Source organism: Dendropsophus ebraccatus, chromosome 9, assembly GCF_027789765.1.
Source record: "Dendropsophus ebraccatus isolate aDenEbr1 chromosome 9, aDenEbr1.pat, whole genome shotgun sequence".
Lineage (NCBI taxonomy): Eukaryota > Metazoa > Chordata > Amphibia > Anura > Hylidae > Dendropsophus > Dendropsophus ebraccatus.
In genome coordinates, this window is record NC_091462.1 from 113837474 (window position 1) to 113865074 (window position 27601).

Here is a 27601-nt window from a genome sequence, read left to right on the forward strand (position 1 = left end):
ACTGGCGTCACGACAAAATAACATCAACAAACACTGGTCGAATCACCACACAAGCAAGTCACCTCCGAATGGCTCAGAATCCCTAAAATGAAGGTTAGAGGGCAGCTGGATCCTAACCTGACCCAATGAGATGCTGCGGTGAGACATTATATGGGCCATTCAGGTTCGGGATCATCCGATGTAGCAGAACTACAGTCATCCCGCAGAGAGGAGCCATCCCAGCACTTGTTACAGACCTGAGTGGCCCAACCAGTTACTGGGCTCAGGGGGGAACTACTTTCTTACATGGATGATACAGACTCTGAATACATCTTTAACTTCAATCAATGGGATATACTATGGTATGAAATGTTTATTGGGAGAAATTAGCAAAAATAGAAGCGATCAGGTTTCAGGGTTGTGTTCACACCTGCATAAGGGCACCATTTATTGTCTATAAGCCCTGTATATGACAGGAAAATAACTGTGTGTGCTGCACAATGGAATGTGACAGATCCTATTACCTGCTTTATCTATGTAGCCTGAGGTCCTAGAGGCCTCCCCCCATGCTTTAAAGGAACAGTATCAACAGAAAATAACTTATTGTTTTTATGTTTAACATTTTTTAAATAATTTTTTGTGACATTTTTTCTGATTTTCCATTTTTCTATCTATATTATAAAATAATTGTTTTGTGTCTGTGGTGATAAGAGGTGGCTGCTGTACAGTGATCTGTACAGTGGTGATAAGAGGAGGCTGCTGTACAGTGATCTGTACAGTGGTGATAAGAGGAGGCTGCTGTACAGTGGTGATAAGAGGAGGCTGCTGTACAGTGATCTGTACAGTGGTGATAAGAGGAGGCTGCTGTACAGTGGTGATAAGAGGAGGCTGCTGTACAGTGATCTGTACAGTGGTGATAAGAGGAGGCTGCTGTACAGTGATATGTACAGTGGTGATAAGAGGAGGCTGCTGTACGGTGATCTGTACAGTGGTGATAAGAGGAGGCTGCTGTACAGTGATCTGTACAGTGGTGATAAGAGGAGGCTGCTGTACAGTGATCTGCACAGTGGTGATAAGAGGAGGCTGCGGAACAGTGATCTATACAGTGGTGATAAAAGGAGGCTGCTGTACAGTGGTGATAAGAGGAGGCTGCTGTACAGTGATCTGTACAGTGGTGATAAGAGGAGGCTGCTGTACAGTGATCTGTACAGTGGTGATAAGAGGAGGCTGCTGTACGGTGATCTGTACAGTGGTGATAAGAGGAGGCTGCTGTACAGTGATCTGTACAGTGGTGATAAGAGGAGGCTGCTGTACGGTGATCTGTACAGTGGTGATAAGAGGAGGCTGCTGTACAGTGATCTGTACAGTGGTGATAAGAGGAGGCTGCTGTACAGTGATCTGCACAGTGGTGATAAGAGGAGGCTGCGGAACAGTGATCTATACAGTGGTGATAAAAGGAGGCTGCTGTACAGTGGTGATAAGAGGAGGCTGCTGTACAGTGATCTGTACAGTGGTGATAAGAGGAGGCTGCTGTACTGTGATCTGCACAGTGGTGATAAGAGGAGGCTGCTGAACAGTGATCTGTACAGTGGTGATAAGAGGGTGCTGCTGTACAGTGATCTGTCCAGTGGTGATAAAAGGAGGCTGCTGTACCGTGGTCTGCACAGTGGTGATAAGAGGAGGCTGCTGTACAGTGATCTGTGCAGCATTGCAGCATCATGTGACACCAGTAGATAGAGGAGACAATAGCAGCTCCCTGTAGAATGACCTCTTTACAGGTCACAGAGCGCACTCAGCAATGTTTCACATTTATCTCAAGGGGACAGAGTTCTCTATTGTCGTCTATGTCCATGAGTCTTGCTGTAAAGCATGTCACTAAATGCTGTTAAGAACAGCCCAGGCAAGATGGCCGCCCCCATAACAATGTACAAAAAGTGAAATAAAATTACCGTCTAAAAATAGAAACAGTTTTAGTATCTGACTCTACTCAGTAAGGCTATGTTCACACTACGTAAATGTACGAACGTTGTTGCCATCGGCAACAACAGCCGTACTTTGTACGGGGAACAATGCCTATTGTTCTGTGGGATCCCGGCTGGAGCGTATACACATCGTATACGCTCCGGCCCCGGGATCCTGCACGGGGCCACAAATAACTGACATGTCGGTTTTCTGCAGCCGCAATTCAGTGAATAGTAGGAGACCCAGTCAGTTCACACAACTGCTCCGGCCACTTGCTTCATTGTGTGCTGTGGGAGGTTCTGATGCGGCCGTGCGCTGATGCGCCTGCTTCAGAACCCCGCGGCTGAAAGATCATCCGCGGGATTATCTGTGCAGAGACCCTGCAGCAACCCGACAGGACACCGACCACAGGGGAGAAGGGTACAACCGGCCTTACACTCTAAAAGCAGACGTGCCATCACACCTGTGTGCCCAACCGGCACTGGCGTCACGTGACAAACCCTAAGGTCCAGCTGTATCTCGGCCGTCCACCACAGGAGTGACGTCACACTTCCATCTAGCAAGTGAACGGCCGTCCCACCGCTACATCATCATCAGGGGACTCACCACATATACATGGAGAGGGGTGTCCTGTATACTGTATACATGGAGAGGGGTGTCCTGTATACTGTATAGATGGAGAGGGGTGTCCTGTATACTGTATACATGGAGAGGGGTGTCCTGTATACTGTATACATGGAGAGGGGCATCCTGTATACTGTATACATGGAGAGAGGTGTCCTGTATACTGTATACATGGAGGGTGTCCTGTATACTGTATACATTAAGAGGGGTGTCCTGTATACTGTATAGATGGAGAGGGGTGTCCTGTATACTGTATACATGGAGGGTGGCCTGTATACTGTATACATGGAGAGGGGTGTCCTGTATACTGTATAGATGGAGAGGGGTGTCCTGTATACTGTATACATGGAGAGGGGTGTCCTGTATACTGTATACATGGAGAGGGGCATCCTGTATACTGTATACATGGAGAGAGGTGTCCTGTATACTGTATACATGGAGAGGGGTGTCCTGTATACTGTATACATTAAGAGGGGTGTCCTGTATACTGTATAGATGGAGAGGGGTGTCCTGTATACTGTATACATGGAGAGGGGTGTCCTGTATACTGTATACATTAAGAGGGGTGTCCTGTATACTGTATAGATGGAGAGGGGTGTCCTGTATACTGTATACATGGAGAGGGGTGTCCTGTATACTGTATACATGGAGAGAGGTGTCCTGTATACTGTATACATGGAGAGGGGTGTCCTGTATACTGTATACATGGAGAGAGGTGTCCTGTATACTGTATACATGGAGGGTGTCCTGTATACTGTATACATTAAGAGGGGTGTCCTGTATACTGTATAGATGGAGAGGGGTGTCCTGTATACTGTATACATGGAGAGGGGTGTCCTGTATACTGTATACATGGAGAGAGGTGTCCTGTATACTGTATACATGGAGAGGGGTGTCCTGTATACTGTATACATGGAGAGGGGTGTCCTGTATACTGTATACATGGAGGGTGTCCTGTATACTGTATACATGGAGGGTGTCCTGTATACTGTATACCTGGAGAGGGGTGTCCTGTATACTGTACCCCCCCCCCCCCCCCCCCCGACTCACCAGCTCGCTGCCGACACGTGGAATAGCGGAAGCAGTGAGCGGGGAACGAGGAGCAAGAGAGCTCTGAAAGCGCTTGTTTGCTCCTCCAGTTGGCTTGTGGAATAGGGGCTTTAGGGTTACGGATAGTGATAAGAGAACAATGATCTGATGGAGAAGAGGGAATTCTGTGGAAGTGAGAGGCTTCAGAGCAGAACTCCAGACGCAGCGCTGCTCCTGCCCGTCCCCATGTCCATAATACAGAACCTGTGACCTTCCAGCTGTTGCAAAACTACAAAACCCATCATGTGTATACAGGGTGTGGCAATGTGAGGGTTAACCCGTACTCCCGACACTATTCAGGTTCTTTCAGTTTCTGTGTTAAAGCAGGAAACACAACAGCGACATTCTCCATCTGCCGCTCCTGCTGGAGGAGGATCCCCGGACATGGCTGCCGGTAAGTGATCGGAGACTTATATCCAGCTGTACTCCTGTAATAGCATCTATATCCAGCTGTACTACTGTAATAGCATCTATATCCAGCTGCACTACTGTAATAGCATCTATATCCTGCTGCTCTACTGTAATAGCATCTATATCCTGCTGTACTCCTGTAATAGCATCTATATCCTGCTGCACTACTGTAATAGCATCTATATCCAGCTGTACTACTGAAATAGCATCTATATCCTGCTGCTCTACTGTAATAGCATCTATATACTGCTGCACTACTGTAATAGCATCTATATCCTGCCGCTCTAGCTGCACTACTGTAATAGCATCTATATCCTGCTGCACTACTGTAATAGCATCTATATCCTGCTGCACTACTGAATTAGCATCTATATCCTGCTGCACTACTGTATTAGCATCTATATCCTGCCGCTCTCGGGGATCACACAGGTTGTTGTATTATGTGGCCGCATCCTCCTTGTTGCTATATTATAGGGACTGGGGTCTGATAAATAAGGTGTTATAATAGTTTTTAATGTACAATATTACCCTCCATTTGGGGGTGTAAGGGTTAACTGCGGTATAAGGGTGGGTTCACACTGCGTTTTTGCAATCCGTTTAACGGATCCATTTTTTAACGGACAAAAAAGATAGTGTCAGCAACGTTTTTGTGTCCGTCAAAAAAAACGGATCCGTTTTGATCCGTTTTTTTTATAATGGAAGTCAATGGAAAAATGGATCAAAACGGATGCACACAAATGCATCCGTTTTTTGCAAAAAAAAACGGATGAAAAAAAACGGTTTGCAAAAACGCAGTGTGAACTCAGCCTAATTCAATATGCCCCTGAGTGACGGTGCAGCGTTACCGCACATGTGGCAGGCAGGGTGAAGACATTGTAGACCGTGCATATGAAATACCTATAGAGTACAGACCATATATAGAGTACAGACTGTATATATAGAGTACAGACCGTATATAGAGTACACACTGTATATATAGAGTACACACTGTATATATAGAGTACAGACTGTATATATATATATAGTTAGAGGTGGGGGGGAGGTCAGAGGTTATCTTGTTGTCTTGAAGATTAGAAGAAGCAGGAGGTCCTAGAGAAGAAGGGTTTATAGCTAGAGATGAGCACAGCTCCAGCACGCCATAGGCTGTGGCTATGTGTGGTGGACGTATGTGTGATCCCCTATGATGTTGTGTCGGAGGATTGGCCAGTCACCCGCTAGATGGTAGTGTGTGACGCTACTCCGGAGGTGGTTGGCCAAGATACAGCCGGACCTTAGGATGTTACTTTGTGACGCCAGTGCCAGTGAGGCACACAGATGTGGTGGCACACCTGATTTTAGTTTGGGAGAACGGCTGTACCCTTTTGCCCTGTGGTCAGTGTCCTGCCGGGCTGCTACGGGGTTGGTGTAGTCATGGATGGCCAGAGTGGTGTAGTGACCCTCCTGGACTATCGGAACTGCCACTCACAGAAAGGGGAAATGTCCCAAGGCTGTAGTGTACACTGTGTTGGTGTGGGGTGAAGAATCACAGAGTCTCTTTACCATAAATAAGTTTGGTTTTACTTAAAAGATCCTGGTGTGCAGCAAGTTATACAGCTTTACGTTGACAAGATAAGTTCCCTTTATAAAGCACTTGATAAGATACTTGATAATATGATAACCAGATCTGCGACAGGAATGGAGTGAGGAGTACAGTCGTGCTGACTGAGTACATGTTGAGTGATACAAAGAAGCAGAGTAGCAGAGAGGAGTGCAGTGTCCCAGAACAGCCCTCTTATGCTCACACTTTTATTATAACCAGTTCTGTTCTGGAAAGCTATGGTTCACTGCAAACTGCGTGTATTGTGTCACCCCTGCAGTATTCAGGTCTGCTATTCCATTCATTTCTTGTATGTATATTCAGTTATCAGTGCCTAATGGTATTATGTCGCCCCCAGTGTTCAAGTTTGGTACTTCTCATGTTTATTTCTCTGTATATGCTTAATGGTGTGATGATGCAATGGCTGGTGTGTCACGTGACTGCCCCTGTTTCCATGGTACCTCCAGTATTCCCGCATGGTCAGGAGCCCGGTATCCAGCTGGATCACCCTCGTGCCTACACTGTGACAACCCTATGCCCTACAGCTGCCCCGGTTCCTGCCTGTTAGCACCATCTACACTGCGGAGTGGCCCCTACGGGCCCGGGGCATCGCAGGAGGATGTCGTGAGAGTCTCAACCCATGTAGTACTGTGCTCTGCTGGGTTGTTGGAGGATGAGGTAGAAGAATACTTAGAAAAAGAAGAAGAGAACACATGTGCCCGTGTATTGACTTTTGAGTCTTCACACCACCTTATGGCCACTAGATTTGGGGGACTTGTCCTAGAGCAGGGGTGGGGAACCTCCGGCCCGCGGGCCGCATCCGGCCCCTGACACCTCCGGATGTGGCCCGCGGCTCCCCTGTGACATGCGCCGCTCTGGAGGAGAAGGAGCCGACACACACGGCATCCTCCTGTGTCTGTGACAGCTGCCAGGAGGATGCTGTGAGTGCCGGCTCCTTCCCCTCAGAGCGGTGCACATCTTCTGACTCCTGCCCTCCTGTGACGTGCGCCGCGCTGGTGAGGCAGGAGCTGGCACAGACACAGGAAGATGTGTTGCATGCCGGCTCCTGCCTCACCAGCGCGGCGCAGAGCGGCGCACGTCTTCTGACTCCTGCGGGCCGCGCGCGATGACGTCATTTCATCGCGCGCCGCCTGCAGGAGAAGACCGGCACAGAAGAGAGGAGGGAGAAGAGGACCTGGACAGCGTGGGAGCGGAAGAAAGGTGAGTGGGATGTTTATTTTTTTCATTTGGGGCAGACACTGGGGGTTAACTAGGCCACCAGGGACATGACTGGGGGGGGGGGGGGTAACTAGGCTACCAGGGACATGACTGGGAGGTTAACTAGGCCACAAGGGACATGACTGGGGGGTTAACTAGGCCACCAGGGACCTGACTGAGGAGTTAACTAGGCTACCAGGGACATGACTGAGGAGTTAACTAGGCCACCAGGGACATGACTGAGGAGTTAACTAGGCCACCAGGGACATGACTGAGGAGTTAACTAGGCCACCAGGGACATGACTGAGGAGTTAACTAGGCTACCAGGGACATGACTGGGGGGGTTAACTAGGCCACCAGGGACATGACTGAGGAGTTAACTAGGCTACCAGGGACATGACTGAGGGGTTAACTAGGCCACCAGGGACATGACTGAGGGGTTAACTAGGCCACCAGGGACATGACTGAGGAGTTAACTAGGCTACCAGGGACATGACTGGGGGGGTTAACTAGGCCACCAGGGACATGACTGAGGAGTTAACTAGGCTACCAGGGACATGACTGGGGGGGTTAACTAGGCTACCAGGGGCATCACTAAGGATTCAAATCAGGTACAAGGGGCATCACAGAGGGTTAACTACAATAGCAGGGGCATTAGGGGAACAATACTTTGCCTTGTTCGGGTGCTGCAAACCCCCACTACTAACTGCCGCGCACGGTATAACATTGAGTGCGGCCCTCGAATGATTTTATTAAGGCCCGACCGGCCCTCGACATGGAAAAGGTTCCCCACCCCTGTCCTAGAGGGTCACACAAGCCCCAGACCTTGTTACCTGGGATGAGCGGAATGCTCTGTCCGGATCAGTTCCTAGCTTACTGCTGTCTGTGGATACTGTCCTGCTCTGTGCCGGAATATTCTAGAGAATGAAGCATTTTTACAGTATCTGTATAATATTGCATGAAAAGGAAGGTATCACAACGTTACATCCCCCCTCCCCCCTTTTCCTTCCAATACAGAGTTTTACAATGACTGGGACATTGGGACTGGGCAGAGCTAAAACTGGAGCAGAACAAATTGACGCCCTATACCCTAAGGGTACTATTACATGGAAGCTAATTGGCCGAATCGGCCCGATTTGGCCGATTATCGCTCCGTGTAATAAACACAACGATCAGCCGATGACAACGATCATCGGCTGATCGTTGATATAGGTTTGAACCTATATTTGGGCGCCGACCGCGCATCACTACATGTAATAGCGGTGCGCGCCCGGCGACTGATGATATACATTGCCTATCCATGCTCCAGGGCTCCTCTTGCGGTCTTCTTCTCTCCGGGTCCCGCGCGCTCTAGCTTCAGAGCAGCCTGTCTCAGCTCACAGGCCGCGGCGGTCCTGGCCAGTGATTGGCTGAGCGGCCTGTCACCCGGGGAGAAGAAGACCGCAAGAGGAGCCCTGGAGCATGGATAGGTAATGTATAAGTTAAGCAAGGGCTGCAAGGACATCGGTAATGATGTCCCTGCAGCCCTTGTTAAACGATTATCGGGCCGTGGAATCTAGCAGATCGGTGCTCGTTTACAGGTATTATGGGGCCCCCATCTGCCAGTGTAATACCACCCTAAGGATGGGTTCACACTACGTATATTTGAGGCTGTATAGCAACCAAAACCAGGAGTGGATTGAAAACACAGAAAGGATCTGTTCACATAATGTTGAAATTGAGTGGATGGCCGCCATATAATGGCAAATATTTGCTGTTATTTTAGAACAACGGCTGTTATATTGAAATAATGGCCGTTATTTACTGTTATATGGCGGCCATCCACTCAATTACACCATTGTGTGAACGGATCCTTTCTGTGTTTTTAATCCACTCCTGGTTTTGGTTGCAATACTGACTGAAATATACTGACTGAAATATACGTAGTGTGAACACAGCCTAAGTCTGGATCAACAGACAAAAAGAGGAGTGTGGAAGGGGGCAAAAGAAGTTATGTGGGTGGCAATGAAAGATACAACTGGGGTTATACAGCAACTCCCTGAATTCCTGCCCCAAAGGTAATGAAGTAACACACACACGCACACACAGTAGAATTTTTACTTTCTTGTCCTGTTTTCAGCCAATATGAATGATAACTCAAAAATCCCCCCCCCCCCAGTCATGGTTAGTGGTCGGGTGAAGCCATTTATTGTCACACCACTGTATTTTCTCTTTTTATATCATAATGACAACCAAAAACATCCAAATGACCCTGATAAAAAGTTCCCACCCCCCCCCCCAGTTGTTAATCCTGTATATTGCCCCCTCTAACATCAATGACAGCTTAGTCTTTTGTGGTAGTTGTGGATGAGGCTCTTTATGGTCTCAGATGGTAAAGCCGCCTATTCTCTCAGCAAAAAGCCTCCAGTTCCTGTAAGTTCCTGGGCTGTCTGCACGCTGGAGATCTCCCCAGAGTGGCTCAATGATATTGAAATCAGGAGACTGAGATGGCCGCTCCAGAACCTTCACTTTGTTCTGCAGCCGCACCGCTAGTTTTCAGAGAGTCCTGGATTCCAGCTGATTTTATTTGTGGGTTTTTCTTTGCGTCCCAAACAATTTTCCTGGCAGTTTTTTAACTCATCGTGTGAACTGTGTGAGCCTGAACAAATGTGCTCTCCTTCACTCTTTACTACTAAATCTCTTTGTCTCTTTTCCTTAACTCTAAACTTTTTTTGTGTTACAAATTGCCCCAAAAAAGAACCCCTCATACTGGCCTTTATAGTGCCCCACACCCATTGTAAGTGGTGCCCTTATCCAAGTCCCAAAACAATTTCATTTCTTTCCCAATTCCACCCTTATTATTTACTATTTCCAACCAATACGAGTTTAATTTAAACCTCCGAGGTGACTCTAACTTTTATGTGATATTTATTACCAACGATTCAGATATCTCATCTCCCTCACATTACTTGTCATCTGAGAGTTGACCAGTGCCAAATCGATCCTTGACATAGTCTCGCTGGTTCTATTCCAGCATGTAAATTCACTCCTCCCCGGATAAACCTCCCTCCAATAATCCCTCCAGCCAATCTCTTCCACCACTGATGCCAATGGAGAGATAATAGGGAGTCTAACCGATCTCTAACACACACTCTATCCAACCCCTCATCAGCGTTAAAATCACCAACCATGAGAACTGGACATGATGGAAACTTCTGGCAAAACCCAAATGATAATTCAAGTACTTTGGACTTGAAGGGAAGTGGAATATATACAAAGGCTAAGATACACACTAAGCCTTCAATCTGGCAATAAAATAAATAACTCGCCCTTCCCTATCCACCTTAACTTCGATAGCCTGCCAATTACCCCCCTACGACCCAATACAGAAATCCCCCGTGAATAATTGGAGTAGAAAGAAAAGTATTCCTTCACCCACCATAATTTATGCAGTTTATGACCCGACTCTTCGGCTAAATGAGTTTCTAATAGGGCAACAATACCCGGCATATAGTATGTAAGATAATACAATATCCCCACTCTCTTACATCTTTCATTCAAACCCCTTTCATTCCAAGTTATCTATATTGTCATTTAGTTAAATCTAGAAGGGACCGAGAAAGAAGAGAAAAAATAAACAACAACCCTCCCCTCTCCCCCATCAGCGGACTTCCCTTAATAGAGGAGTCACATTTTTGTATTGCATTAAAAATATCAGCGAGCCAGCTAGGTTGTTCCTGATCCTCCTACGGAATCCGCACGGTTAAGTTCCATTTTATGGCTGGGCGGATTCTGCCTTCCACCAAAAGAGCTGACATGTCAATTCTTTTGGCGGACAGCGGAATAAGCCTAGCCATAGAATGGTGTCTATGGCACGGGCGGAGTGGCATGCCTCCGCAAACAGGTACGAGCAACGGAATCCACTGGAACTTATCCGTGCGGATTCCATAGTGTGAACCCACCCTTATCTTTTCCCCCACCACCTGGTGTGAAAAAACTCTGGTCAATTTTACCCATACCCTTATCCTTAAGATCTTTACCCGGACTATTTGCTTTGTTCACCTTTCGACTCATTCTCAACTCAAGGTTTACAGCACTTACTCTAAAAGCTATATTCCACTACTGAGTTAATACACAAGTACTTAAAGAGGACATGTCACCCCCGTGCCAGGGTGACAGGCTCCCGACCCCCCGCTGGAGCACCCCATACTTACCCGATGGCGCCGGATCCCGCTTCTTTATCTGGTCCGGTGACGGAGATTTCAGCACCTGAAGTTCGGTGCGCGCGCTCCTGAGATGAGTCCTATGCCCATAGAGAATGACGGAGCGTCGGACTCACCATTCATTCTCTATGGGCATCGGACTCATCTCAGGAGCGCGCGCACCGAACTTCAGGCGCTGAAATCTCTGTCACCGGACCGGATCAAAAAGCGGGACCCGGCGCCATCGGGTAAGTATAGGGTGCTCCAGCGGGGGGTCGGGAGCCTGTCACCCCAGCACAGGGGGTGACAGGTTCCCTTTAAACTCCAAAACTCAAAAAACCCAAAGGCACAAAAAAATCCTCAATGGCCGAGGCAATAGCTATACACTAAACATGAATGGAGCAGTTAGTAAACACAATATAGGAATAACAAAAAGATATCCCCCCCCCAATTCCTCAGACTTAAAGGGGTTATCCAGTGCTACAAAAACATGGTCACTTTCTTTCAGAGGCAACACGACTCTTATCTCCAGTTCAGCTCCCAAGCTGGAGACAAGAGCGGTGCTGTCACTGAAAGAAAGTGGCCATGTTTTTGTAGTGCTGGATAACCCCTTTAAAACCCCTACGCCACACCAACTTTGGAGCTTTGAACAGGTTAAAGGGGTAGTGCGTGCTAAACAATTATTCACTAAATAACACACATTACAAAGTCATACAACTTTGTAATGTATGTTCTGTTAGTGAATGCCCCCCTTCCCCGTGTTTCCCCCCACCCAAGCTAGACCCGGAAGTGTAGTGCTCTATACTCACCCGATTCGTGCCGACCCCCGTCCGCCATCTTGGGGACAATGACGTCGCACCAGCCCTCCTTCATGCCGGCCCCCCTCTGCCGCGTCATAACTGTGCTCAGCCACGATTGGCTGAGCACAGTTATGCTCAGCCAATCACGGCTGAGCAGCTGATGACGCGGCAGAGGGGGGCCGGCATGAGGGACGGTCGGAGCGGTTCGGCCGGCCTCCCGAAGATTACATCATTGTCACAAGATGGCGGACGGGGGTCGACACGGATCAGGTGAGTATAGAGCACTACACTTCCGGGTCTAGTGTGGGAGGGAGGAACACGGGGAAGGGGGCCATTCACTAACATAACATAGATTACAAAGTTGTATGACTTTGTAATGTGCGTTATTTAGTGAATAATTATTTAGCGCCGCACTACCCCTTTAATATATCAGCCCAACGTTCCTTTCTCAGAGCACCATGGTTCTCCAGAACTCTCCACTTTTGCACTTTAAGGATTATTCATGTTATTGCACATATCTTATCAGTGGTTTGTTCATCCAAGCTCCCAGGTGGCTCTTTAAGGGGTTCGTGTTTTCCAACCTCTTTAAACAATGAGTTATTCAGCCAGGCTCAAAGTTTGACTCAGTCACGTATAAACGATAGTCTTTCTTTCTCGGCCATAAGTTAACCCTGTCTCCCACATAATATACAGGGTTAACCCCTTAGAAGCAAATGTTTCAGGCAAATATGCAAGCCCCACAGAGTCAGTTAAAGTAAATCCAAAACACATCGAACATATATCACGCAGCTTTCACCTATCCGCTGCTTTACCAGTCTTCACCAAAGTAGCCTAGCCCCTGACCAATTCCTGTGGAGGAGTATCGTCCTGCTGAAGTGTTACCGAATCCTCACTCGCTCAGCTCTGCTGCATCCATTAATGGCGGCCCCACTTCCAATGTGTCTCACCAGCTTCAGCACCCAACCACTTGCTCTAGGGCACCATGTCGCACCTTTAACGGGGACCAGACCTCCGCCTGCAGCCTCCACGCACTGACCGCAGGGATGCTCTCACCATCCACCGCTCTCCCTCAGACTCCACTCTGCCTCTGCGCCAAATGTCCGGCCTCTGCAAACAGCCTTCCCCCAGACACTGTGTCGCAAGCGCCATTTGACTCAGTATGGAAGTTACCAAACCCAGCCGAGCGTCTCAAGACCAAAGCGGCAAATACACCATCAGCAGGCCGAATCCACTGACACACAAGGCAGGCAGTCAGCTTCACAGCACGGTCAGGATACTCCAGATACTAGGCGGAGGAGGTGAGCCTCCGCCCCTCCTCATGCTCCTCCCCTCCTGCCCACTCACCCGCTCACACAAAAATGGTCAGGATGAATCGGATGGCTATTTATTAGAAAAAGCTAAACACCCATTCTTAGGAGAGAAGAGGGATGGGGGGGGGTCGGGCACATTAAATAAAGGGCTTTTGGCTTTAATTAAAAATCAAGAAGGGAGAAAGGGAATTGATAGGACAAAAACTCAGGAAGGCAAAGGCAAGGAGGTGATACTGGAGGAGTTTAGGAAATGTTATGCTGGTGTATATACATCTGAGGTCGGCCAATTACGAGGGAGGTTGGAGGAATTTTTTGGAGGTTTGGCGATTCCATAAATTAGTCAAGCTCAGAGGGGGGATCAGGAGAGTCCCATTTCACTCTCGGAGTTGGTTTTGGCGCTGGACCCCTCAGGGGGAAACTGCTCCAGGGAACGATGGTTTACCCTTTAGTATCTATAAAGAACATAGAGAGATCTTACTTCCAGCACGCCTGGAGACCCTCCATCACTCAATTAAAGAAGGTCAACTTCCGAAGTCGATCGGAGAGGCTGTGATTATCTTAATCCTAAAAGAAGGGATAGGCTTGCTGGAGGTTGGGTCGTACCGACCAATCTCCCTTATCAATACTGATGCCAAAATCTTCGCTGAAGTGTTGGCGAGCAGGCTTGGGAAGGATTTATGGAGGGTCGTATGGTAAAACATAGTATTAGACGTTTGCAAGAAAACCTGCAGTTTGTGAGAGAGCCAGTGTCCACTCCATTCTGTCGTTGGACACGGATATGGCCTTTGACAGGGTGGAGTGGGAGTATCTATGTCAGGCATGTCCAAACTTTTTTCGAAGAGTGCCAAATTTGATGAAGTGAACATGTGCGAGGGCCGACCATTTTGCTTGACATTCTTTGGACCATTAAAATGAATGCAAATAAACTTTTTTTTACAAAGTTTATTGAAAACTGCATACTTTTTATTTTATGACTTGTATGACAAATCCGTTCCCACTGAGCAAAGCTAGCGGAATTCCGCGACGGAATTGTCCGCCACGGAATGCCGTTAGCCTCCCGCTCATAATGGGAGTCTATGAGAGGCGCGCGCTCCTGCTCTGTACGCGCTGAAGAATGAACATGTTCATTCTTCAGCGCGTACAGAGCAGCAGCGCGCGCCTCCCATAGACTCCCATTATGAGCGGGAGGCTAACGGCATTCCGCGGCGGACAATTCCGTTGCGGAATTCCGCTAGCTTTGCTCAGTGGGAACGGGGCCTACTCTAGTGCACGAAAAAGAAAAGCCGAAATCTCGGACATCGCGAGATTTCGGCTTTCCTTTTCCGTGCACTAGAGCAGCAGCGGCAAAGGTATCTGCTGCTGCTGGATACCTGGGGGGCCGTAAAAGTTCGGAACATGCCTGATCTATGGGAAACCTTGAGGCAATTTGGTATTGGGCCGAAGTTTATCCGGATAGTAAAGCTGCTTTATGCATTGGTTACAGCTTTGTTTTCTATTGAGGGAAGGACGTCGGCTTCCTTTGTGGCAGGGTTGTCCCCTCTCTCTCCTGCTCTTCGTCCTTAGTATTGAACCAGTAGCAATGACAATCAGATCCTACCTGGAGATGGTTGGTTTGGGGCGAGGAGCGAGAGAGACAGGGTGTCGCTTTATGCCGATGACCTTGTGCTGTTTTTAAAGACCCAGCTGTAGGGGTGCCCAGAGTAAGAGACATAGTGGAGAAAGTGGGAAAGTTGTCGGGCCTAGCAATAAATTGGGCAAAGTCTGTGCTTATACCATTAGATGAAAATGTGAAGTTACAGTTTCCCCCGTTGAGAGTTTTGGAGAGAGGAGGAAGTTTTGGATATCTGGGAGTCACAGATTCCAGAAGGTTGGAAGAATCTAACATACTAAACACTAAGGGAGGCATTTATTAAGTCCGGCGTTTTTTACGCCGGGCGTAAAAATGCCCCCGCAGCTCCGGCGCTACGGAGATTTATGTAGAGGCGGACTGCCTCTACATAAATCCCGTGCGCGCCGTTGCGCACCGCCGAAAACCTACGCCAGCTGAGGACTGGAGTAGGTTTTCGGCGTACATTTTGGCGGAACGGATGGTAAATCGCGCGGACTCTGAGTCCGCGCCCTCCGTTCCGCCCACTTTCCGCCCCTTTTCCGCCCCTTTTCCGCCCCCTGGTGTACTCGGCGGAAACTGCCGATTTGCGAATATTTTATTCGCAAATCGGCCATTTGCGTATAAAAAAATACGCAAATCGGCACTTTCCGCCCGAAAATCATCCGTTCGCCGGATGATACATGTGGCCCTAAGTCAACAATAGATGCACTTGCCGGAAAGGTGTCAGTTTGGCCCCAGTTCTTATCTAGAATTGGTAGATGGATCCATGATAGATGTTTAAGATGTGGGGGTGATAGATTTACATCTATTACGGTCATGTGAAAAGATTGTTGAGTTTTGGTCCCGAGCTTTATAGAAGATAGAACAGAAAGTGGGAATTCAGCTACCTAGGACGCCACAATTAATCCTATTAGGTGACACATCTGGAAAAAAAACTCATAGAAAAAGTATTATTACTATTTTGATAAGTATAAATGGTACGTAATTGGATATCCAGTAGAACTCCGAGTATTGGGGATTGGGAGAGATGCGTGGTCCTGTAAGAGAGATTTTATTATTAAGTGGGGATTTGTTTTTTGTTCTTTTTTATCTTTTTTTCTCATTCAGTGGATGGGGGTGGGGGCGGGGTTAGGAGGGGTAAGGATTTATGTATTGTAGCTATAATGATGAATTGGGATGTGTATTTGTACTGGTTTGCTGTCCTTGTCTCTTTAATTTTTAATTGCTGTATAATATGTTGCATTTTGGAAAAAAATAAAAATAAAATATAGTATAAAAAAGACATTTTCCTGGTAGTTGTGGCCGTGATTTTTGTTGGTCTCCCTGACTGGGGTTTGTACAGACCCTGGATTTCCCAGTTATTAATCCCAGTTTGGACACTGCTGACCTTTTTGTATCCCTTTCCTGTTTTGTACAGTTCTGCCACCATTTCCCGTAGATCCTGTGACAATTCTCTTGCTTTCCCCATGACTCACAGTCCAGGAACGTCAGTGGCCGAATGGAAGATGGAAGAGTCCGTCTGGATCCCAGAAACTCCCTCAGCTTTCATGCACATAGAAGGGTGCAGATGAGGATGTTACCCTTAGTCGCCATGCAAACCCATTTGTGCCTATCCTGTGCATCGGCCACAATCACCAGGGGATGTAACATTTTAATCAGGGTGATTTGGATGGTTTTGGTTGTCATTAAGAGACAACACAGTAGTGTGACAGTAAATGGCTTCACCCGACCACTCACCATGAGGGGAATCATTGTGTTATCAGTCAAATTCTCTAAATAAAAGGACAAGAAAGGAAAAATTCTGCCGGGGTATGTAACCTTTTGGCGCAACTGTATATTTAGGAGCAGTATTTTGCCTCAGGCAACAGATTGAAAGGCCCCTGGGGGGGTGCGGGCCACCTCTTATCCTGGCTGACCGCACCGACACCCAGGAAAGAGGAAAGTAGGAAAAAGGGTTGAGAACAGAGATGAGTATATGAATTTATTTTTTGAACTCTTTACTGCCCAGGCCGGCAGCTCTACCTATTGGGGTACTATTCTACTTACTGGGGGGCATGTTCATGGGTATGGGGAGGTCAGAAGAGATAACTGTCAGACGAATGGTAATTCAAGTGTTAATAAAATGCATGGCCAGTCTGCATTAGCCTGTCTAACTGTTCTGTTTAGTTCCGTGCACTTGTCTTGGTCCGTGTCTATTGCTCGATTCCTGCCCATACTGGTATTTGGAGGTCATAGAGTCTGGTTCCCTTTGTTTCCTAATTTTCAAAGTTTTGCCTCAGTTGTGTTCTTCTGGGTCTTAGTGCATTCTGGTAGTTGTGTTTTTTTGGGGTTTTTTTGGCTTGGTTTAGTCTAGGGATAGTGCAGGGATATTACAGGGACAGTGAGGTTATTTTCTGTGTCCGTTTTTGTTAAGTGCAGAGATGTCAATCTGCGGCCCTACAGCCGGTGCAAAACTACAATTGCCATCATGCCTGGACAACTAAAGCTATAACTATTACCATACAAGCATGATGGGAATTGTAGTTTTGCACCAGTTGGGGGGCCTTGGTTGAGAAGCAACTAATTTAGAAGTAGATGTAGAGGAATAATATGGATATGGATATGGATAGGAACTATTTCATTCCCGTCATTATTATTCACTTGTATTCTCTGTTTTATAACTCTGTAATGTTCTCTGGTCTGGACTAATCTTCTTGTCCTTTTTTAGCGTTTCTTTCCGTACAATCTGAGAGAGAGGATCAGGAAACAACATTAAAAGGTGCAAATTGGATTAGAGTCTCTTAATAAAAATATCTTTTTAAGTGTAATATGCTCAAATATATGCAGTGGTTTGCAATCAATTAGAATATCAACAAAATGTATTCCCCCCCCCCCCCCCCCAGTAATTCAATTCAAAAAGTGACCTGATATATTCTATAGAGTCATTACATAGAGAGTGACCTGATATATTCTATACATTACATACAGAGGGACCTGATATATTCTATAGAGTCATTACATAGAGAGTGACCTGATATATTCTATACATTACATACAGAGGGACCTGATATATTCTATATACATTACATACAGAGTGACCTGATATATTCTATAGAGACATTACATACAGAGTGACCTGATATATTCTATATACATTACATACAGAGTGACCTGATATATTCTATACATTACATACAGAGGGACCTGATATATTCTATACATTACATACAGAGTGACCTGATATATTCTATACATTACATACAGAGTGACCTGATATATTCTATATACATTACATACAGAGTGACCTGATATATTCTATACATTACATACAGAGTGACCTGATATATTCTATATACATTACATACAGAGGGACCTGATATATTCTATAGAGTCATTACATAGAGAGTGACCTAATATATTCTATACTTTACATACAGAGGGACCTGATATATTCTATATACATTACATACAGAGTGACCTGATATATTCTATACATTACATACAGAGTGACCTGATATATTCTATATACATTACATACAGAGTGACCTGATATATTCTATATACATTACATACAGAGTGACCTGATATATTCTATACATTACATACAGAGGGACCTGATATATTCTATAGAGAAATTACATAGAGAGTGACCTGATATATTCTATACATTACATACAGAGGGACCTGATATATTCTATATACATTACATACAGAGGGACCTGATATATTCTATAGAGTCATTACATAGAGAGTGACCTGATATATTCTATACATTACATACAGAGGGACCTGATATATTCTATACTTTACATACAGAGGGACCTGATATATTCTATACATTACATACAGAGTGACCTGATATATTCTATACATTACATACAGAGTGACCTGATATATTCTATATACATTACATACAGAGTGACCTGATATATTCTATATACATTACATACAGAGTGAACTGATATATTCTATACATTACATACAGAGGGACCTGATATATTCTATAGAGACATTACATAGAGAGTGACCTGATATATTCTATACATTACATACAGAGGGACCTGATATATTCTATATACATTACATACAGAGTGACCTGATATATTCTATAGAGACATTACATACAGAGTGACCTGATATATTCTATACATTACATACAGAGTGACCTGATATATTCTATAGAGACATTACATACAGAGTGACCTGATATATTCTATACATTACATACAGAGTGACCTGATATATTCTATATATTACATACAGAGTGATCTGATATATTCTATAGAGTCATTACATACAGAGTGACCTGATATATTCTATAGAGACATTACATACAGAGTGACCTGATATTTTCTATACATTACATACAGAGTGACCTGATATATTCTATAGACATTACATACAGAGTGACCTGATATATTCTATACATTACATACAGAGTGACCTGATATTTTCTATACATTACATACAGAGTGACCTAATATATTCTATAGAGACATTACATACAGAGTGACCTGATATATTCTATAGACATTACATACAGAGTGACCTCATATATTCTATACATTACATACAGAGTGACCTGATATTTTCTATACATTACATACAGAGTGACCTAATATATTCTATAGAGACATTACATACAGAGTGACCTGATATATTCTATAGACATTACATACAGAGTGACCTGATATATTCTATAGACATTACATACAGAGTGACCTCATATATTCTATATACATAACGTACAGAATGACCTGATATATTCTATACATTACATACAGAGTGACCTGATATTTTCTATACATTACATACAGAGTGACCTGATATTTTCTATACATTACATACAGAGTGACCTGATATTTTCTATACATTACATACAGAGTGACCTGATATATTCTATAGACATTACATACAGAGTGACCTGATATATTCTATACTTTACATACAGAGTGACCTGATATATTCTATAGACATTACATACAGAGTGACCTGATATATTCTATACTTTACATACAGAGTGACCTGATATATTCTATAGACATTACATACAGAGGGACCTGATATATTCTATAGAGTCATCACACACAGAGTGACCTGATATATTCTATACATTACATACAGAGTGACCTGATATATTCTATAGACATTACATACAGAGTGACCTGATATATTCTATACTTTACATACAGAGTGACCTGATATATTCTATAGACATTACATACAGAGGGACCTGATATATTCTATAGAGTCATCACACACAGAGTGACCTCATATATTCTATACATTACACACAGAGTGACCTCATATATTCTATATACATTACATACAGAGTGAACTTTTTCAAGTGTTTATTTCTGTTAAAGTTAATGATCATGTTTTACAGCCAAGAAAAACCCAAAAGTCAGTATATTTCAGAAAATTAGAATATTATATAAAACCAACAGAAAAAAAATGTTTTTAACACAGAAATGTCGACCAAATGAAAAGTCTGTCCAGTAAAGTCCCTCAATACTTGGTCTGAGCACCTTCTACATGAATGACGGCATCGATGCGGCAATGTGGCATGGGTGCGACCAGCTGATAGCGCTGCAGAGGGGTTAGTGAAGTCCAGGTTGCTGTGATAGCGGCCTTCACCTCGTCTGCATTGTTGGCTCTGGTGTCTTCCATCTTCCTCTTGACAATTCCCCATAAATTCTCTATGGAGTTATGGTCTGGCGAGTTTGCTGGCCAATCAAGCCCAGTGATGCTGTGGTAAGTAAACCAGGGATTGGTACTTTTGGCCGTGTGGACAGGTGCCAAATCCTGCTGGAAGATGAGAATTCCATCTCCAAAAACCTTTTCAGCACAGGGAAGCATGAAGTGCTCTAAAATGGTAGACGGCAGCGTTGACTTTGGTGTTGATGAAACCCAGTGAAGCTACCCCAGCAGATGACATGGCTCCCCAAACCATCACTGATTGTGGAAACTTCACACTAGACCTCAGGCAGCTTGGATTGTGTACAGCCTCTCCACTCTTCCTCCAGCTTGGATTGGGCCTCTCCACTCTTCCTCCAGCAGCTTGGATTGTGTACAGCCTCTCCACTCTTCCTCCAGCAGCTTGGATTGGGCCTCTCCACTCTTCCTCCGGCAGTTTGGATTGGGCCTCTCCACTCTTCCTCCAGCAGCTTGGATTGTGTACAGCCTCTCCACTCTTCCTCCAGCAGCTTGGCTTGTGTACAGCCTCTCCACTCTTCCTCCAGCAGCTTGGATTGAGCCTCTCCACTCTTCCTCCAGCGGCTTGGATTGGGCCTTTCCACTCTTCCTCCAGCAGCTTGGATTGGGCCTCTCCACTCTTCCTCCAGCAGCTTGGATTGGGCCTCTCCACTCTTCCTCCAGCAGCTTGGATTGGGCCTCTCCACTCTTCCTCCAGCAGCTTGGATTGGGCCTCTCCAGTCTTCCTCCAGCAGCTTGGATTGTGTGCAGCCTCTCCACTCTTCCTCCAGCAGCTTGGATTGGGCCTCTCCACTCTTCCTCCAGCAGCTTGGATTGGGCCTCTCCACTCTTCCTCCGGCAGCTTGGATTGGGCCTCTCCACTCTTACTCCAGCAGCTTGGATTGGGCCTCTCCACTCTTCCTCCGGCAGCTTGGATTGGGCCTCTCCACTCTTCCTCCAGCAGCTTGGATTGGGCCTCTCCACTCTTCCTCCAGCAGCTTGGATTGGGCCTCTCCACTCTTCCTCCAGCAGCTTGGATTGGGCCTCTCCACTCTTCCTCCAGCAGCTTGGATTGGGCCTCTCCACTCTTCCTCCAGCAGCTTGGATTGGGCCTCTCCACTCTTCCTCCAGCAGCTTGGAATGGGCCTCTCCACTCTTCCTCCAGCAGCTTGGATTGTGTCTCTCCACTCTTCATCCAGCAGCTTGGATTGTGCCTCTCCACTCTTCCTCCAGCAGCTTGGATTGGGCCTCTCCACTCTTCCTCCAGCAGCTTGGATTGGGCCTCTCCACTCTTCCTCCAGCAGCTTGGATTGGGCCTCTCCACTCTTCCTCCTCCAGCAGCTTGGATTGTGCCTCTCCACTCTTCCTCCAGCAGCTTGGATTGGGCCTCTCCACTCTTCCTCCTCCAGCAGCTTGGATTGGGCCTCTCCACTCTTCCTCCAGCAGCTTGGATTGGGCCTCTCCACTCTTCCTCCAGCAGCTTGGATTGGGCCTCTCCACTCTTCCTCCAGACTCTGGGACTGAGATTTCCAAATGAAATGCAAAATTTACTTTCATCAGAGATCAGCCCCTTGGACCACTGATCAGCAGTCCAGTTCTTCTTTTCCTTGGCCCAGATAAGACGCTTCTGGCCCTGTTTATTGGGCAGGTGTGACACATGGGATGCAACACTTATAGCCCATGTCCTGCAGACGTCTGGATGTGCTTGTGGCTTTTGAAGCACTGACTCCAGCAGCAGGCCACTCTGTGTGAATCTCTTCCAAATTTTTGAATGCCATTTTCGTTACAATCCTGTAAGACTGAGGTTCTCCCAGTTGCTTGTGCACTTTTTTCTACCACTATTTTTCCTTCCACTCAACTTTCCATTAATCTGCTTTGATACAGCACTCTGAGAACAGCCAGCTTCTTTAGCAATTAACTTTTATGGCTTACCCTCCTTGTAGAGTGTGCGTGCGACAATGACGCATTCTGGACATCTGTCTAGTCAGCAGTCTTCCCCATGATTGTGTTGCATACTGAACCAGACTAAGGGACCTTTTATAACACTAAGGAAGCCACTGCAGGTGTTTTGGGTTAATTATTCTAATTTTCTGAAATACTGACTTTTGGGTTTTTCTTGGCTGTAATCCATAATCATCAACTTTAACAGAAATAAACGCTTGAAAAAGTTCACTCTGTATGTAATGACTCTATGGAATATATGAGGTCACTTTTTGAATTGAATTACTGAAAAAAAAAAACTTTTTGTTGATATTCTAATTTATTGCAAACACACACAGTGGTCTCTCAACATCCAATATTAATTAGTAGTAACCCTAATCCGACCCCCAACCCTAACCCTAATACTAAACTTTCGGATTAGGGTTGGGGGTTCGTCAGGGTCTAATTTTGACTGCTAGGAAGCCCGGAGTGGAGCAGCCAATGAAATCCGGACAGAGCGGGGCTTGCCTGGGAGCTGTGTGCCTGCCCCCAGCAAGGTCCCTTTGCGGTATGGGATTTAGTCACTACCCTAAATTAAGGACCTGGGAGATCATTCTCCGTACTGCCTGGAATTTAAGGACCTTTGATGATGTCATTGAAGGTCCTTAAACTCCCGGAAGTACAGAGCCTGCACTGATAATACAGGAGCCTGGAGTCTGGCTTTTAGTATGGAGCCTATAATATGGGGCGGCCATTATCAGTGTAGTCTCTGGCTGGAGTCCTGCTGTAAGCTGATGTCGGGCACAGGCAGGGACCGGTGAGGGCCTGGCATACTGATGGGGGCAGCATGGTAAATTGATGCTGTATTCCTCTTACCACAGCCTCTGAGAAGCCATCCTTAGCTGAATGTATTGTATGTTGGGGCACCACTGTGGATAAACATTGAACTAATCCATAGGCTGTAAATTCCATTGCTTTGTTCTCTTTTATTTACTTTAAAGGGATTATCCAGCGCTACAAAAGCATGGCCACTTTTCCCCCTCTCTTGTCTCCAGGTCAGGTGTGGTTTGCCATTAAAATCCATTTACTTGAATAGAACTGAGTTCCAAACCCCACCCAATCTGGAGACAAGAGAGGGGGGAAAGTGGCCATGTTTTTTTACAGCACTGGATAACCCCTTTTAATAATCCGAGTTTTTCACATACTTAAGATTGTCTGTGTTACCCATTTTTCTCCTTCTTAGATCCTAACTTATACAAATCCCCCACCCATTTTATAAAGTGTCACTGTTGTTATACAGTAACTTTCAAAATCTAAATCAGCAGTGGATGAGATATAAAGCAAGTTTGCCATTTACATTCATTGTTTTTTTTAGTTATGGAAACCACTGCACTTCCTGTGTTTTTTTTTTTTTACAAAGAGTCTAAACACAGGAAGTCCCGTGTATCCCAGGCCATCCGAGCGCTCACAGAGAAGGCAGTCATGTGATTGATGGACACATTGAGACGCGACTCTCTGTACTGGTCAGACTTCATGTGTTTAGTCTGTTTTTTTTTTTAATCAGCACAAGTCTAAGTTCAGCTTTCTTCAGGAGCTCGGGAAAGCCTCTTTGATTTTGTGTACTATAGGATAAAAGGGTTTTTCTATGATCTGGAAGCACAGATGGATATATGAATGGTACCACGTGTCTCCTTGACCATTACAGTTCCATCACTAATAGCATTATCACATGTAGAATAGACTATATAATCCCTGTCTCTGTATAGGGAGCAGTGTTATCCTGTTATATGAATTATATTGGTAGTGACCTATTATCATGTATAATATTCCTGTAGCTTCTGGGTCATCGCTCTTCCTACATGATATAATAGAGGGAGGGGTTCTCCTGATTCCACCTTCTATCGATGATGGGATATTCCCTGTATCTTCTACTTCCAGATGAGGAGCACTTTGTGGATACACAGCGTAAGGAGCTGGTGCAGCGGGTGGCTCTGGTGGAGCCCATCCTGGACGATCTCTATCACTGGAAGCTGCTGACCCGTGAACAATATGACAAAGTGTGCAGTAAGGCGACCACTCAGGAGCAGATGAGGCAGCTCTACCGCCAGGTCGAATCCTTCGGAAATGACGGCAAGAACCGATTCCTGGAATCTCTGAGAGAACATAACGCTGCGCTCATCAGGGATCTGGAAAGCAAACAAGCAAATCTCCTGGATTCTAAGATGAATATCCGGTAGCTGAGGCTCGGCCTATATCATACAGCGCAGTATGGCTCCTTATAATATCACAGCAGACGTCTCATCCTTCATCATTGTTTATAAGACAGAATAAAATTTCTTACGGTGCATTGTTTTCATTGTCATATATTCTGTGTATTACAAGGCCGAGCGCGGCGATCTCACTGGTCAGCTCCCGTTATCTGAGCCGCTTACAGTAAACGATTATCGCTCAAATCCGAACGATCTAACGATTTTTCGAATGATTATCGTTCCGTGTAATAAGGCCCTTACACGGCTCGGTATTTGTGCAGCCAGGGCTGTAACTATCTCTAGACCATTTGTGCGGCCCTTTAGGTGGCCATACACCTTCAATATCTGATGGCCGCCGAATGATTGGTCAGCTGTCAGCTATCTCTTCCTTCTGGCCCCCCGTTCTTCCCATACACTGTAATGTCTGCCACAGCCGAGCATTTCTGTGCTTTCTATGGGGAAGGGAGGGTTAAGCCACAACCAGAAAGCTCTGGCTGCTGCTTATATCTCCCAGATCAAAGGGGTTGGGTGGTGATTTTTTTTTTATCACGGCCGACCCCTATCTCCACCAGCACTATCTGTTAGTGGTCAGTCAGGAGAGCCCCATACACCTTGTAATGATGGCCAAAGTACGGCCAACAAATGAGAGTTTAATTGATCGTTCGCCAAAGATCCTGTATCACATAGGGAGGTTTGCGGCCAGCGGACAATGATCTGTAAGCTGGGCACAACTAGGAGATCAGCTGATCGTTTTCTCACTAGGCCTGAGCTAATGACCATAGATGATCGTACATCGGGATTTTGCAGGTTCGATCAAACTCAAATGTTCTCAAACCTGCAGCATTTAATTCCCGATGCCTTCCCGGTCCGTGGGGAAGGAGGAGACAGGTGGGCGGTCAGTTATTAGCAGTCACTGGTCAGGGCTGTTGTGAACATGATCTATTGTCAGGTAACAATGTATGAAGTGAATATTTTTATCCAGTGCGCTGGTAAAGGCTGCACTGCTCCAGGTCCTGCCTCCAGTTTGCAAGAGCATTTTATAACTAATACGGCTAGCGCAGTGTGTTAAAAGGTGTGTTTTTAACATAAATGCAGTATGGAAACCCCGCCTAACACACACCCCTCTCTGCTCCTGTCTGTATGGCATCTTCTTCTGTACTGCAACCTCTGGTAATCATGTGATGGTCACCACAGGCTGCAGTGCAGGTGAAGACACAGTCAGGAGCAAGTGGGGGTGAGTCCTATGGACTGAGGACAGAGCATTTTGACAGGTGTTCTACTTCTCTGCAGTATCTGTCTGATCTATCAGTATAGTTCCCTGCCCTCCACCATGCTTTACAGTGAAGTGGTTGGCGGTTCAGTTCTTAGCAGTTACTGGTCATAACTGCTGTGAACATGAACAATTGTCAGGTAACAGTGTATGAAGATGAAGGACAGGGTATATACAGGGGGGAGGATGAGGAGGGTGTGAGCAGGTCTCCTGTATACTGTACACCCCCACATTCAGTGTTATGGATAATAATATGGTCCTGATAGGAGAACAAGGATCACATGGAGAAGAACAGATCTCCAGACCCAGCGCTGCTCCTGCTCGTCCTGCGCTCAGTGTGAAGGTAAGGCCATAAAAGATTGTTTGAACTTTCTGAATTATTTCCTGTTTCCTACTCATAGTACCGCAACCCTGACATTACACATCTGCTGCTGCTGCATGAGAATCTCCGGACATGGCTGGCGGTTGTTGTATTATGTGACCACATCCTCTATAGTTCTGACATTGTGGCTTCATTATTGCATTTCTATAAACTGTATATATTGTGGCATGGTGCAGCTTTGAGAGGCAGTACTGCACCCCGGGAGAGGGGATTGGGGTTCAGGTGGAGCTCCTGGGCCATATACTCCACTCCAACCCAAGAGCTAATGAGGCTCTGAACCCCACCTGGTGGATCTACCTATCACAGAGGGTTATTCTAAGCCAATCACATCCCCTCCTGTTAGCCCTATATATATCGTAGAGTGGGACTTATGGGCGGGGCCGTTTTTTGGGTAATTAGAACTACAGGGCGAACCTCGCTAAAAGTTACTAGGGAGAAGCAGTGTGGGTAATATGGCATGTAGAAGTGTTATTCAACCTTTTTCAGCTGGGGTAAAAAAAAAAAGTCATTCAGTGACTCACAGGTGACGTTGTCTTCTGAGGCGTCACTTTCCTTTTCCTCTCCTTCTGGCCCAGGCCACCATGATGATTTCTTGCAGCTACAATTCATCTCTTCTGAACCTGCCAGACAAACATCTTAGGCTCCGCACTTTTACAACTTCCACTTTTTTGTGTCATGTGCATTAAAGTCAGTAAGTATGTGGGTTGCCCCTATTACTATATGGGGGCACTGCTGTGTAATAATGCCTCCTGCTGTACCACTGTGCTACCCCTATAGAAATGATTCCCCCTGTGCTCTGCCCCATATTAAGACCCCCCTTTGCTGTCCCCATATCAATAATCCCCCCATGCTGACCCCATATCAATAATCCCCCCTGTGCTGCACCCCCATAGTAATAATGCCCCCTGTGTTGCACCCCCATAGTAATAATACCACCTGTACTCCCCCCATATTAATAATCCCCCCAGTGCTGCCCCCTATCAATAATCTTCCCTGTGCTCTATCCCCATATTAATAATCCCCCTGTGCTCTATCCCATATAAATAACCCCCCTGTGCTCTATCCCCATATAAATAATCCCCCTGTGCTCTATCCCATATAAATAACCCCCCTGTGCTCTATCCCCATATAAATAATCCCCCTGTGCTCTATCCCCATATTAATAATCCCCCTGTGCTCTATCCCATGTTAATAATCCCCCCTGTGCTCTATCCCCATATCAATAATCCCCCTGTGCTCTATCCCCATATTAATAACCCCCCTGTGCTCTATCCCCATATTAATAATCCCCCCTGTGCTCTATCCCCATATTAATAATCCCCCCTGTGCTCTATCCCATGTTAATAAT

General features: G+C 45.9%; 1 protein-coding gene across 2 annotated transcripts; it reads left to right on the plus strand.

The window, feature by feature from the left end:
- The first annotated feature begins 3640 nt into the window (after positions 1-3640).
- LOC138801597 (apoptosis-associated speck-like protein containing a CARD) lies at positions 3641-24704 on the plus strand. Of its 2 annotated transcripts, XM_069984597.1 has the most exons (3): positions 3642-4048; positions 17467-17517; positions 24291-24704. In XM_069984597.1, the coding sequence occupies exons 1-3, from the start codon at positions 4039-4041 to the stop codon at positions 24587-24589; spliced, it is 360 nt and encodes a 119-aa protein (XP_069840698.1). In that variant the 5' UTR covers positions 3642-4038; the 3' UTR covers positions 24590-24704. The 2 variants fall into 2 exon arrangements, with proteins under 2 accessions (XP_069840699.1, XP_069840698.1); XM_069984598.1 differs by lacking the exon at positions 17467-17517 and having other exon boundaries at positions 3641-4048.
- Positions 24705-27601: the final 2897 nt, after the last annotated feature.

Bases quoted from the DNA above. Each gene is read 5' to 3' on its own strand.
- LOC138801597 (XM_069984597.1), top strand. The intron at 17,518-24,290 runs GTGCAAATTGGA...TTCTACTTCCAG, and splicing joins TCAGGAAACAACATTAAAAG to ATGAGGAGCACTTTGTGGAT.